Source organism: Hyperoodon ampullatus (assembly GCF_949752795.1).
Source record: "Hyperoodon ampullatus genome assembly, chromosome: 2".
NCBI classification, from domain to species: domain Eukaryota; kingdom Metazoa; phylum Chordata; class Mammalia; order Artiodactyla; family Ziphiidae; genus Hyperoodon; species Hyperoodon ampullatus.
The window spans coordinates 68,520,552-68,535,452 of NC_136915.1; the positions used below are offsets into that span (position 1 = coordinate 68,520,552).

At 40.6% G+C, this 14,901-nt stretch overlaps 1 protein-coding gene across 6 annotated transcripts in view; it reads left to right on the plus strand.

Annotated features, from left to right (window-relative positions):
• AK5 (adenylate kinase 5) overlaps window positions 1-14,901 on the plus strand; it is a gene marked incomplete at both ends in the record, with an annotated part of 246,350 nt that overhangs the window by 177,720 nt on the left and 53,729 nt on the right. For 5 of the 6 annotated variants that reach the window (XM_079727384.1, XM_079727385.1, XM_079727388.1 and 2 more), the window contains 2 exons: window positions 6,112-6,154; window positions 8,327-8,371. The exons of the other annotated variant lie outside the window; for it this stretch is intronic. In XM_079727384.1, coding sequence (XP_079583510.1) covers window positions 6,112-6,154; window positions 8,327-8,371 — 88 coding nt within the window. The remainder of the gene's footprint in view (window positions 1-6,111; window positions 6,155-8,326; window positions 8,372-14,901) is intronic. 6 annotated transcript variants of the gene reach the window in all.

The window sequence follows — 14,901 nt, forward strand, 5'->3', positions numbered from 1 at the left end:
GAGCCTCAACCCCAGCCCTACTTCCCTGCTATTGCTTCTTATAATCAGAGATAGTGTCTTTAGACAAATTTAAATAGAAAATCCTCATATGCTAGCATTTCATGGTTCATGATTCTCCCAGAATTTGGATGATCTGCTTAGTACTAGTTGAAGTAAGAAAAAGTTAGAAAACACTGCTCCTCACATTGTCTCAGAAACTACAGAATCTCTTTGAAATCATTTTTTTTTTGGATTTTGAAAAGAAATTAAAAATGGATTGTTATCTGTGCTCAGTGCCAGAGAAAGAAAATAGTTTTTTTTTTTTTTATTAGTTTCTGCTTTATAACAAAGTGAATCAGTCATACATATACATCTGTTCCCACATCCCCTCCCTCATGCATCTCCCTCCCTCCCACCCTCCCCATCCCACCCCTCCAGGCGGTCACAAAGCACCGAGCTGATCTCCCTGTGTTCTGCGGCTGCTTCCCACTATCTATCTACCTTACGTTTGGTAGTGTATATATGTCCATGCCTCTCTTTCCCTTTGTCACAGCTTACCCTTCCCCTTCCCCATATCCTCAAGTCCATTCTCAAGTAGGTCTGTGTCTTTATTCCCGTTTTACCCCTAGGTTCTTCATGACATTTTTTTTTTTTTTAAATTCCATATATATGTGTTAGCATACGGTATTTGTCTTTCTCTTTCTGACTTACTTCACTCTGTATGACAGACTCTAGGTCTATCCACCTCATTACAAATAGCTCAGTTTCGTTTCTTTTTATGGCTGAGTAATATTCCATTGTATATATGTGCCACATCTTCTTTATCCATTCATCCGATGATGGACACTTAGGTTGTTTCCAGCTCCGGGCTATTGTGAATAGAGCTGCAATGAACATTTTGGTACATGTCTCTTTTTGAATTATGGTTTTCTCAGGGTATATGCCTAGTAGTGGGATTGCTGGGTCATATGGTAGTTCTATTTTTAGTTTTTTAAGGAACCTCCATACTGTTCTCCATAGTGGCTGTACCAATTCACATTCCCACCAGCAGTGCAAGAGTGTTCCCTTTTCTCCACACCCTCTCCAGCATTTATTGTTAAGAAAATAGTTTTTTCTTTGCAGTATTTGTGAATTTTAGGGCCAAAAATTAATCTTTGCTGTGACATTTTATTGTTATATAAAGCCTCTTTCTCATAATCCCACTTGAAGCTATACACATTTTTTATGCCAAGAAACAGACACACCGGTTGTTTTTTTTAATTTATTTTTTGGCTGCATTGGGTCTTCATTGCTGCGCACGGGCTTTCTCTAGTTGTGGCGACCGGGGGTTACTCTTCATTGTGGTGCGCAGGCTTCTCACTGCGGAGGCTTCTCTTGTTGTGGAGTATGGGCTCTAGGTGCATGGGTTTCAGTAGTTGTGGCTCGCGGGCTCTAGAGTGCAGGCTCAGTAGCTGTGGCGCAGGGGCTTAGTTGCTCTGTGGCATGTGGGATCTTCCCAAACCAGGGATTGAACCCGTGTCCCCTGCATTGGCCGGCAGATTCTTAATCACTGTGCCACCAGGGACATCCACACACACACTGTTTAATACAAACAAGAACTAGGAAAACACTCCCAAAATGACCTACTACTTCCCTCTCCTTCCCAGGGGAGGTTTGTTTTGTGGTCCCCAAAAGGATTTTAAAAATCAACACCATCTACTCAAGGAGGGGCAGTAGAGGATCTGATGACTGCCCCCCCACACACACACACACATAACAGTAAGAGGATGCTGATGAGGAAATGTAGCTTGGTATCAGGGCACTGAGGTCGGTCCTCAGCCCAGCTCTGCGCAGCAGTGGAAGCTCAGATACATCCCAATCCAGTGGTACAACAGAACTTTAGTTACATCATTCCTATCAGGGTTGCAGCAAGGATCCAGTAAGATTATATCTGTAGAAATGCTGCCAGAGCTGTAAAGCACTGTTTAAGTGTCAGCTTCATATTATGACATGATCTGCTTGTGACAGGGGCGCTGGTCCCATAACCAGGAGCAGATGCTGTGCTGACATCAAAGCAGGATGAAGAACTTCACCATAGATGGAGAACCATCTATGAAGCTATGTTGTTTTGATCTTGCTCACCAAAAATTCAATAATTCAAGGCACTGGGAGCGACAAAACATCCATAACTCAAGGTGAAGATAATAGGACCTCTGATCCAAAAGGAAAACACAAACACACACCAATTAGCTGCTCTTCCTACAAAGAATGCCAGAATCCAGCCTTGCAGAAGTAGTTGCTTGCCTACAGATCCACACAGGGAAGTAAAGTTGAATTCAGGTTGCTTTTACTCTCCTTACGGCTCTGGCTTGACTGTGAATGAGGGATAGAGACCAAAACCAATCTGTAGTCCAAATCCTGCTTCCCCATAAAGCCACCAATCCTATCCTGAGGTTCTAAATGTGTTCAACAGGATTCTAGATTTCTCACCATCAACTACCAACATATTATCAAATACCTAGCACAAAAAAAATGTGGCAATGGGCTTCCCTGGTGGCGCAGTGGTTGAGAGTCCGCCTGCTGATGCAGGGGACACAGGTTCGTGCCCCAGTCTGGGAGGATTCCACATGCCGCGGAGCGGCTGGGCCCGTGAGCCATGGCCGCTAAGCCTGCGCGTCCGGAGCCTGTGCTCCGCAACGGGAGAGGCCACAACAGTGAGGGGCCTGTGTACCACAAAAAAAAAAAAAAAAAAAAAAAAAAGTGGCAACCTGAGTTGGGTTTTGGGGGCTAGTGGTTTTACTGCAGGCTTTCCTACCTTCACCAGTATTAACAGCGTCACTGCAGGCTGTGTCTGGGTTCCAGACTAGTGAGTCACAAATGGCACTTACATAAATCTGTGCCTGTTTTTGTACTACCTCTCTTTGTAAGTTTCTTCATATTCGGTATGCAGCTTCATGCCCCCAAAGCCTAGTTTTACACTGCAGAAAGTCTTCTATGTCTCACTGTACCAACAAAGCCTAACCCCGCATTCAGACTTACAGGCAACAAAGGGCTTAGTGGATGGAGCAGCAACAAGGTAAAAGGCTGCAACCCCCAGAGGCACCCACAGGTACCCAGGGTGGAACTCGGTTGTTAGTGGGTTGTGTTTTCTCCAAGAATGCCTCACAGAAGATGCAGCTACAGTGGAACTGGATATAAACACCTTATCAGCCATTTCTCCAAGAAGCTTATATAACATTTTGCACCTTATATAACTGACATTCTGAAATTAATGCCTCTTATTCAGAACACACCTAGCATTTGAAAAGAAAAGAGAAAAGAATTAGGGCCCCCGGAGGCTGTATGACATCTTTTCACCAAAACCAGAAGTGTTTGCCTTTCACTGGTTGTTTCATGTATGTGTGTGTGTTTAAGATGTCAGATAAATTTTATCTACAAAAGATCACTTATGAAGTTTACTGAGCATCACGGGAAAATAACACCCTGCAATTAAACATCCCATTCACCTGGGTTTTCATGTCAGTGAGTGCAGTGCAGCACTTTCCTGATGGAGAGTTTTTGACGGCTGCATCTATGCTCCAGAAACTTGTTCACTATCAATGCATTCATGGAAATGAAGCTGGGGCTCATCTGAAGCACTTGGGCAAAGCAGAACAGAAGACTGTGAATAAGAGCTGTGGATAAAAGCAGGTCAGACTCAAGAAGCCAAATAAAGGTCAGAAAAGCCCTTTTACAACCTGGCGCATTGTTTTATGAATTCAGAATAACCCTGATCAAACTCCCAAGACATAATAGCCAGGTACAAGAAAGATCTGTTACAGTTTGGTCTATAAGATGGGTGTAAGTCTGATAATTCAACAATAGTATTAAAAATTGAGAGAAAAGACCTCATGGTTTCCTCTTAACATTACCTGAATATATTCAATAGCTGTTTGACAAGCAATAAGCAGAGTCTGATTAAACGATTCTTTTCCAGCAAAGGCTATTGAGCCTCTTTCTATGTAGCTGCATCTTAGGCAGACATATTAATTTCTTCAAATAGGTCCCTGTCTCAGGTGGGCTTCCCTAGAAGCAGAGGCTAAGATGGGGATTCTTTGCAAGTGTGTTATTAGGTGTGCTCTTGTGAGACAGGGAGAGATGCAGGATAGGGCAGGGGGAGAAGCCAGCTGGATATTAGCTTCAACTTGATCTCAAGGGGACCCCTGGGGAACAACTTATACCAGAGTCATCCCAGCTTGAGGGAGGGACCAGACTCCTGTGTGCTCTTAGCAGCAGCTGGGGGATGGGTGTACCAGCCAGCTGAGCAGGAGGACACTAACAAATCCACTATGGTAGCTAAGATGATGGGACTAAATCTCTAGGAGCCAGACTGTGTGATAGGAGATGTGGTTCTCATCCCAACCCTGGCCTCACTAAGGACATGATGATATGGCCACGGGGCCCTCACATGGCCTCTGCAACTACCAATTTCCTCATCTGTAAAATGGGAGAGCAGGGGTGGTAGAGTAGGATTAGACGGTCCTTGCATAATGTGAAATGCAATGATTTCAGCAAGGGAAGTGGGGGGAGGCTCACTGAGGAATAGTGGATGTTTTTTTCTATTCATGGAAAGCGGAGTTAATTAATATAAATGTGTCCCTGAATAACTAGTCCATTGACTACTCTTCCCTCACCTGGAATAGCTCTGGATACACAGGCAAATCTAGGGAGACAGGCAACAAAGTTGCCCTGAAGGCGTATGTTCTAAAAAAGGATGGCAAGTCTCTGTTTTCAAATAAAGTGCTTTTGTGGCAGTTTACCTAAAGGGAGCATTAATACAACCAGGCAAACTCATTTAACTGACTCCTGTATCAAAGCAAATTAGAGACAAGAGGCTGGAGTAAAGCATGAGCCAGAGGCTGTCCCTGAAAAACTACACAGCCTCTAGGGAGAGCAGTTTGGAAACATCTATCAAAATCATAAATACATTTATTCTTTGCCTGCACAACACGCTCTCTGGGAATTTATCCTACAGGTATATATGTGTGAAATGACATATATATGAGTTGATTCATTGTGCTACTTTTTCAAAAATAGTCCAAGATTGTGAACAACTCAATGGTCCATCAATAAAGAACTAGTTAAAAACAATAACAACTATGGTACCTTCCATACAGTGGAATACTGTATAACCCAAGAACATCTGTATGGATACAGAAGGTTCTCCTGGATATATTGATAAGTGAAAAAACAAAGGGAAGAACAGTATTATCATATTAGTATGTATATTATAAACACATATGCATATATAATATGTCTGCTTCTTTCTGTGTAATGGAGGTAATAAGATCATATAGTTATACTCAAGTGTATCCTTAGATATCTAGAAGTCAGTTTTTGTGTATCTGGAAAGATAACCAAAAAAAAAACTTTTATGAGTGGTTATCTCTAAGGGATGAGGGAGTGAGAAGGTGGGATGGATAGAGACAGAGGTGGGAGTGAGAAATCTCACCAATGCCTTTTTACAGATTTCCTTTCTGGATTTTTTTCCCCAACCATCATGGGTTTTTCTGTAAGGAAAAGGGAGGAGCTGTTTGATTAAAAAATAAAATGGAAATTTAAAAGGCAAGCATCAATCAAAGCTGGTCATTCCAACCTCCCTTATTTCATGCTTTCATTCAGGGATTGGCAAACTGAGGCTGTTGGTTAAGTAGTGAGACCATATGGCTCACAATGCTGAAAAGGTTTACTATCTGGCCCTTTCCAGAAAGTTTGCCAAGTCCAGCTGTAAATCATGGAGTTGTCTGTAAAATAGCTGTACTCCTCCTATCAGTGAGCTTCAAGTACTTCTATCAGTTTTGTCTTCTTTACATCAGCTTTTCTGACCACAGAGAGTTATACACCAAGGAAAAAGGCAGGATACTGCACCTATTACAAAGAGCATGAACTCTGGGGACAGACAGCCCAGGTTTAAATCTGGGCTTTGTCCCTCACTACTATGTGGCCTTGGGCAACTAACTTCTTGAACTCAGTATGGTTTTCATCTGTAAAAGCTCGGTAATAATGGTACCTCCTTCACAGAATCGTTTTGGAAGGTTAAGTATGTTAATGTTGGCAAGAAGTTTAGTACAATGTCTGTTAGTATTATCTAATATTTTGATTTTTTATAAACAGGGTGATGACCAGTTAAATGTGTTTGAAGAAGACTCCATAGGAGGTGAGCTTTCTTTACTGATCAGACCAAAGTTGTCATTTTAGTAGCTCTGAGCATGTTTTTTTTATTAAACACCACTAAGAGATAATAATCTACCAACAGCTTGTACTCTTCCCTTAGCCAGGGAACATGATTAAGATTGGGACTCTTTGGCTCTCTCTCTTCTTGATCCATGTAAAGAATCAAAGGGACACCTTACTAAGAGGTGCATTTCCTTACTGCCCAGAGAACATGAGTCCCAAGACGCTCAATGAACAGAGGATGCTCGGTTAAAATACCCAATCCCCTTTGGAAGATTCAAATGTATAAGAGCACAGCAAGACTTCCACACGTCCTGTAGGAAAGAGAGCTGGCTATCTTTAATTCACCATTCTTCAAATTTTATTGGAACACAAAAGTCTTTTTCCTGCATCGTGGTTACTACTCTGCAGTGTACCATTGGGATGCAACCTAAGAAACACCCAAATTATACTGCTTCATAATTTTGTCATGTTAAAAGTCTTGCCAAAACTAAAAAATCCAACCATAATTAGCTACACATGGAACTGAAAATAGATAAAATTATGTGAATTTGAGTTTGTTCAAAAAAAGATGTTTCATGATTGCCCTAGAAAAAAATACCTTCTATCATTTCCACTCTGAAATAACTGTTGTTATAATTATGGTCTGTGGAAATATATTTACATTGACTGGGAGCATATACAAGTAAGTGAATTGGCTTTCTAAATAACCCCAGCTCTAATCCTGCTGCTCCAGGAGCATGAGGTAGTAGATAAAGTGCCATTTGATGATAATGGCAAGAGCAGTACGTAAAAATTGCAGTCACCAAATGACATAATGGTGATTCATGAGGAAAAGGCACATAATCATGAGCCAAGTGCAAATAATCAACTCAGCCCCAAATGGATGGGGATTGATTGATTGCTGAATAAAGTTTCCTTTCTTCCTGGTTATAAAATTAACATACATTCGTGTGGAAATTTTTTTAAGGTAGAAAATAAGAGCCATCTAAGACCTTATGACCTCTAAATAATCATGGGTAACATTCTGGTTTATTTTATTGCAGTGTATTGTCTATATACCTATTTCTACCTAGTTGAGAATACATGTGTATATACAAACATTATCTCCAATATTTTGTACCTATCATAACATAAGCATGTTCCCATGTCATTAAAAACTCTCTATAAACTTAATTTGTAATGACCACATTGTATGAATGTACTATCATTTTATGAATGCACCATCATTAATTTTTAAAAATAACTAGTAATTTTTAAAAAATAACTATTTTTTTAAACTGGAATAAGATAACCATACTAATACTAACAATAATAACCACTTTCCTAGATCGCAAATACATTAAATGTTGCTCAGCTTCATAAAAGTAAACTAGAAGAAAGAAGTAAACTAGAAGTATGGAGAACATGAGATGACCATTTGGCTCCACATGTTAAAAGCATCAATCTATCTGCCTTTAACAGAAAGCTCCAGATAATACTCGATTTTTCCAGTCACCATGGGCTACTCTGTAAAGAGACTGAAGCACCTGTTTGATTTCAGAGAACAATAACAAAAAATCCTTTCATGTGAAAACCAAATGGTTCCAAAGACCCCCAAATTCACCTCTTTCCTCTGTTTCCAGCTCTTTTCCCCTTGTCTTCTTCTTCTTCTACCCCAACTCAATTCTTCACGCCCTATTCCCTCCCTCTCTCTCTCTTCTCTCTCTCTCTCTCTGTCACTCTCTGTCTCTATCTCTCTCTGGTAGGGTTGGGCTTTTCACTCAACTAATAATGGATTCCTGCAAAAATGTAGCATTGTGTATATAAATGAACCACTTCGTGATTACCTACTACATCACGTGACAACTGGAAATCTTTTAGGGCTCCACAAACTCTGCAGAGTTTTGCACTTTGCCAAAAATCCCTAATCATTCCTTTACCTTCAAGCAGTGGTTCCCAAGATTCAGTTCTCACTGACCACCTTCATGACTTTTATCTCTATGCTATCTACTCTCTATATATTATATATAATACTGTATACTATAATATATAATGTGATAGCATATATTATACTATACTATATACTATATAATACTATATACTATATAGTATAAAACCAGGGTTTCAATACAGTTTTTCTTTCTGTATAACTTAAATTATTCTTATTTTAAAGGTTTCATGGAAGATTTGAGAAAGTGTAAAATTATCTTCCTGATTGGTGAGTAACAGCCCTCAAATTTTCAAATGTAATTGCTAATAATAACAGTGTGGTAAGGAAAAAAGACTACTCATTTCTCAACCTGTTTTGAAGTCTTGGCCCTTTTTTAGTCAAGATTACACCCCTGAGGCTTCCGGATCATTCCTTTCATTTATACAGTTTTATATTACTTTGGCTTTGTATCTTTTCAGCATAGACAAAGCAGGACTCTAAGGAATATCAAACTCCTGAGTTTAGCTCTATGATAATAAAATGCATTATAATCCCACAGGTAAAAGGATGCCTATGTCTGTTAAAATCTAACACCTTTTCTGTTTGAACAATGACCTGCTCTTCCCTAAACTAAGTACATCAGTAACCACATATTCAAGTATCCCTTAATAACCATACCCTGCATTTCATACAGCTAACAACAAAAACAATCTTGTTTGTTTTATGCCCTAGTACAAAGAAACTCATTGGGAAACAAATTGTGGGATAAAATTCATTTCAGATTAACCAGCATTTTCTGAGCACCTATTATGTTCCAAGTTATCTCCTTTAATCCTTACACAATCTTATAGGTTGGTGGTCCATCCCTATTACATATCTAGTACACAGACAAGAAAAGTGAGCCTCAGAAGGTTAAGCAACTTGTCCAAGGTCACAGAGTTTATTAGTATGAGAACCAGATTTCCAGTTTTTCTCTTGGGAATAAATGGGACTAGTTGCACAGCAGTAAAATTACATAGAATAGGACAAAATATCGTTACATCACCTCCCAAAACTTAGTGCTTTTCCCTCTAGCTAGTCAAGTCTATAGAAAAGTTAATTCACTCACTTAACACTGTACATTTTTCAGAAAATACCTTTTTATATTCAGAAATAATGAAAAGGTCCACGCCTCCTCAATGAGTGGGAAAAAGAATGGTTATCAGCACCCTAGAAATATACTCAGATATACTTAGAATCTTGCACCCTAAAGTCAGGATTCTTCCTTGGAAATCTCTCAGTAAACCTCCCTCATTTTCAGATGAAGAAACTGAGTCACAGAGAATTTAAGGGGTTTGAGGCAGGTCATTCAAACAACTGGTGGCAGAGAGGAGACCAGGGTCTATGGCTGTGGTTCCCTATTTTCGGGCCCTCCTCAGCCCACCACTGAGTTATGTGGGTTGTCACCCTAGACGGTCCCCCACATTTAATCATCCACCAACTACTTACTGAATATTGGACCCATGCTGGGCAGTACAGTGAGCAGGGATCAGAGAGTTTCCATCTTAGAGGAAAAGGAGAACTAATCAAATTATTATCACAAACCTTGAAAAGCAGTGGGAAGGAAACAAAGAGCTGAAACAGCGAACAAGCAGGGTGAAGTGTTCGGGGTAAAAATGGGTGATCAGGGAAGGCCCTGTGAAAGTGACATTTAAGCAGGGAACTAAAGGAAAAGAGGGATGACTGAAGAGATTAGTGGGAGGTGAGAGGAAGACGAAGTCTAGCTAAAGTGAACAGCGTGTCTAAGCAGTGAGAATTCTTGAGCTCAACTGAGTTCTGTTTCTGACCTGCTTGTCTCTAGTTGACCTTAGCCTTGGGAACTGGATGGACTATTGCCGCACTTAGTTTACATTCTTTTCAGAAAGTAAAAATACATTATGCCTACTCCTTACTGAAAAGAAACTCACCATCATAATTTCAAAGAAAATTCCCCTTTCCACACAAATTTTAATCAATTATCTTGGCATCTAGAGTATACACAATAAATTATACTTTCTGTCCAGCTTTTATCTTAGAGGCCAAATTAGGAAAAGGGGAGACTCTTTAAACTTGAAGTTCAGGAATCCAAAGAATGAGGCTTTATTATCACATAGCAATCTGTGTTTTTAATAATGTGGTCCAAAAAAAAGCTTTTTAAAATAGTACAGCATGTTTTGTGGTGGTTGTTATTGTCTCTAAGAATAATATTATTTCAGATTTACCCATTGTTTGGCACCATACTTGAATTTTGAGTGTATTTTCAAATATTGCTTCTATCTAACCAGGCCTAAAGATCTCAGCTCACCTGTTACTAAGCCCTGTGCCCTTCAGAAGGTGAAATAGCACAATATAAAATCTGGCATCAGGACTTCCCTGGTGATCCAGTGGTTGAGATACCGTGCTTCCGATGCAGGGGATGCAGGTTTGATCCTTGGTTGGGGAACTAAGATCCCACATGCCATGCAGTGCGGCCAAGAAAAAAAAAAGTCTGGCACCAGACAAACCTTAAGACCCTCCAGGGTCCACAGACCACACTAAAAACTGCTGCTCTGAATAAAGGTTTTCTTTTTTATATATCAACCAGACTCTCCTGTACTTCAACTTGTTAGTCAGTCACTATTCTAGAAAAGAAAGATTTCAGCTTACTGCTTGGGCCATGTACAAAGCAATAAGAAGAAAAATGATGGTTCTCCTTCTAGGCTATTTACTGGATTCTGCTTGAAAATTAAGGCTTTAGTTCTAAATATACTTACGCCTTGAACAACATGGGTTTGAATTGCACGGGTCCACTTACACGCTGATTTTTTTCAATAGTAAATACTACAGTACTACCCGGTCCAGGTTGGTTAAATCCATGGATTCAGAACCATGTATCAGCAGGAACCAAGTATTCAGAGAGCTGGCTATAAGTCATACATGGATTTTCAATTGCAGGGAGGGTTCGCACCCCTAAGCCCCGCATTGTTCAAGGATCAACTGTACTTTCTCAACAGATGGCAGGATGGTATTCTGAGGCTGTATTATTGCAGGTCAATTTGAAGCTCATAAAAATACTCGGGATGTCGTCAACACACCCATAGCAGTTTTGATGAGCTTTAATCAACAACAGTCAGCTGATTTCAGTAAAGTAAGTGTGGTTTTGTCTATATGAGAAGATGGCTGAATTTTTCATTTTTCAAATTATTGTTCTGACAGCTACCAAGACAGGTAGGGTTGTAGTATTAGCCAGAACCTAGGTTGACATTGTCACTGTTAGTCTTAAGATAATAATATTAATATTCCTAAAGTATCCTGGTTTAAAGTCTCCTGGTTCCCTTTTGCCCACAGAAGGGTCCAACTCCTTAGTCTGGCCTCCAAAGTTCTCTCCCTACTGGCCTCAATGTGTCTTCCCCTTTTCCCGCACAGGAGTCTTCAGCCCCAACCTCACCTGCACCATTATTATCTCTTGAACTTTCCTCTGCTTTTGCCAGTCCTCTCACCTGAAATGTCTTCTCCCCTGACTAATCATGCCCCAAGGCCAGGTTTAATTCTTAGGTCTCTGTGCGGTCTTCTCTGATCTCCAGCCTTCCTCCTCTGTGCTTCTCCATCCCTGTGTCTGCATCACTCATTTAGATGCCCCAGAATGACTAGAACAACAAATATTTGTTGGAATAATGAATTCTTTAGGAAGCAGTGTGGTCAGTTTCCGTAACAACTGAAATAGCAATTGGAATTCCTGGACCAGAACTGACAGGCTGCTTCTGGCAGGATGGTTTTCAGGTTAATTATGAACCTAACCAGACGCTTCTTATGCCACGTGGCTGCTGCCTTCTCACAGAGGACAAGCCACACAAATCCTCCCCATCCCAAGCTGCTGCTATTTCCTGCTCATTTGCAAAATAGTTTTAAGTGGGGACAAATAATTGCACTGACTGCCCTCTGAGTTGAAAAATGTTCAGAGAAAGTGTACCGTGTGGATCAAAGGGAAAAGTGACAAGGATGGACCTAGTTGGCCCTTTGAATGTTGTTGTGAAAATTATTGCCTCTATGTTCATGAAGAAGGCAGCTCAGTAGCTATTTATAGAGAAATGCCTTCCAAAGAACAGATAAGAGATCTCACAGGATAGGGCCTGGTGATCAAAGGATTGAAAAGGGTTCTATGGTTGTTCAAAAACAAGATATAAGAACTGTGCTGGGGACTTCCCTGCTGGCGCAGTGGTTAAGAATCCGCTTGCCAAGGCAGGGGACACAGGTTTGAGCCCTGGTCCGGGAAGATCTCACATGCCGCGGAGCAACTAAGCTCGTGCGTCACAACTACCGAGCCTGTGCTCTAGAGCCCACGAGCCACAACTACTGAGCCTGTGAGCCACAACTACTGAAGCCTGTGTGCCTAGAGCCCGTGCTCCACAACAAGAGAAGCCACCGCAGTGAGAAGCCCGCGCACCACAACGAAGAGTAGCCCCCGCTCTCCGCAACTAGGGAAAGCCCGCACACAGCAATGAAGACCCAACGCAGCCAAGAATTAATTAATTGATAAATTTTAAAAAAAAACAAAGAACTGTGCTGATGTACAAGACTGGGACTCAATCGTTGCCGAAAACAGAAAATTATTTGGAAAATGCAAAAATATCTTAAAGGGCCTCGTGACATCCCATTAACAGGCTCCTAAAGTTTTTCACAACCTTTTCTGGGACATTTCTTTCCTTTTTTCTTTTTTTTAAATCTCTTGATCATTATCTTGCTATTATACAATCTATTTTGGCTTCTTTTTCCCTTCTCTGCTTTTCATGGCCTGCCTATCCCCCAAATGTAACATAACCTGAATTCCCATTAATTCCTATCCAAAGCCTTGGTAGAAGTTCTTCAGTTTGGAAAATCATCTGACTTTACAGGAGAAGTGTGAGACTAATGACATAATGATCAAGACATCATTCAATGGCTGTAGCTTTCAGTGTAGCAGGAACACAGAGGGCCTTGTGTACCTTGGCATTGGTGCTGATCCACCGCTTTTAAGTAGTAAGCTTTGGGAGGTACTTGTATAATATTTTGTGTTATTCTGTGCATTTTTTCACCACCGCACAACTAGTCCTATTTATATCCTGGAGGAAAACTAAAGAAATGAGAAGTTTTGCTTAAAACCCAATATCTCAATGTCTGTCATTATTTTATTAAGGTCTATTGCCATTTCATAGTTGCTCTGTTATTAAAGAACTATGAATAAATCTAATTTTTAGAGAGTATTTCCTTGGAGATCAGGTTAAACATTTTTGGTGGAATTGACCCATGTATTTGGTCAAATTACAAATGAAAATGAAATTTGATTGTTTTAACTTGATGTAGCTATGATAGAAGCCAATGTTTATTGAACACTTACACAGCAGGCACTGTACAAAATGCTTTATAATGTTATCTTACTTAATGTATCTGCTCTATGGAGTATTATCGCCATCCTATTTTTCAAGTAAGACATCAGAGAGTTAAGTAATTTACTAGTAAATGATGGATCCAGGGCTTGAAAGCTTGGATTTTATCATTAGCAAAGATGCTGCCAGTTGTTTTCCTTGAAGTGACAGGCTCACTTTATTACTTTTCAAGAAAATGTTTGCCAGACACTCAAGTCTGAAAACACATAGTTTTATCTGTTATTCAGTCTTTCAGAAGGTAAAAATGGTGTTCAACTAAAAAACAGCTAGTTCAACAACTCAAACGATCACACAGTGCTTTTCTTGAGAAAACTATTAAATGTACCTGGCTGTGCTGAAGTGCCTTACACATCTTCCCATTTTGTCTCACAAAATATTACAATAATATGTACTTAAGGTCAAAATTAAACTTTTTCATTGCTTCATCAAGAGCATTCTTAAGTAACAATGGCATTGTTTTCTTTTTCTTTCTTTCTTTCTTTCTTTCTTTCTTTCTTTCTTTGTTTTCTGTGAGTTCATGGTGGTGAAGAATACTAGAATAATTGGCTTTGATTGGCACCGCAGGTTTACAGCCATTGCTTTTGCACCATCAGTGAAAAGCAAATAACCTCTTAGTATTGTAATGAAAATAGGGGACCGGAGTTTGTGGACAACACTATGAGAACCCTAGGGTTAATTGGATTTGGGGGTGTGTTTTTGGGCAACTATATGAAACCCCAGACTTAGCGTTTGGGAGATCTTGTAGGGAAAAAGTCCCTTGTGCTTTGTTTTCACCTGTCCTGTCAAAAGCAAATAACCAGGACTTCCCTGTTGGCACAGTGGTTAAGAATCTGCCTGCCAATGCAGGGGACACAGGATCAATCCCTGGTCCAGGAAGATCCCACATGCTGCAGAGCAACTAAACCCGTGTGCCACAGCTACTGAGCCCGTGTGCCACAACTACTGAGCACATGCGCCTAGAGCCCATGCTCCGCAACAAGAGAACCCACCACAATGAGAAGCCCATGCACCGCAATGAACAGTAGCCCCTGCTCGCCACAACTAGAGAAAGCCCGAGTGCAGCAACGAGGACCCAAAGCAGCCAAAAATAAATAAATTAATTAATAAATTAATTTTTTTAAAAAAGCAAATAATCTCACAAATGTGAGGAAGCAGTTGGGGAAAGGGGTGCATCTACCAAAAGTCCCTGTTTCTCTGGGCTCCTGTGGGCCTGGAAAAGTTCTGAACGTTTCTCTGTACCCCATGGTGCAAGGGATGCCTGAAAGGAAAGTCTGGGTGCTAGTCAGAACTGGCAAAGAGAAATGCATCTGGAGAACCAGGAGGAGACTCCAGAAAAGGGGCTGAATGGAAGGTGGAGGGGACACACCCCGGGGAACCAACAGCACCGGGAAGACCAGG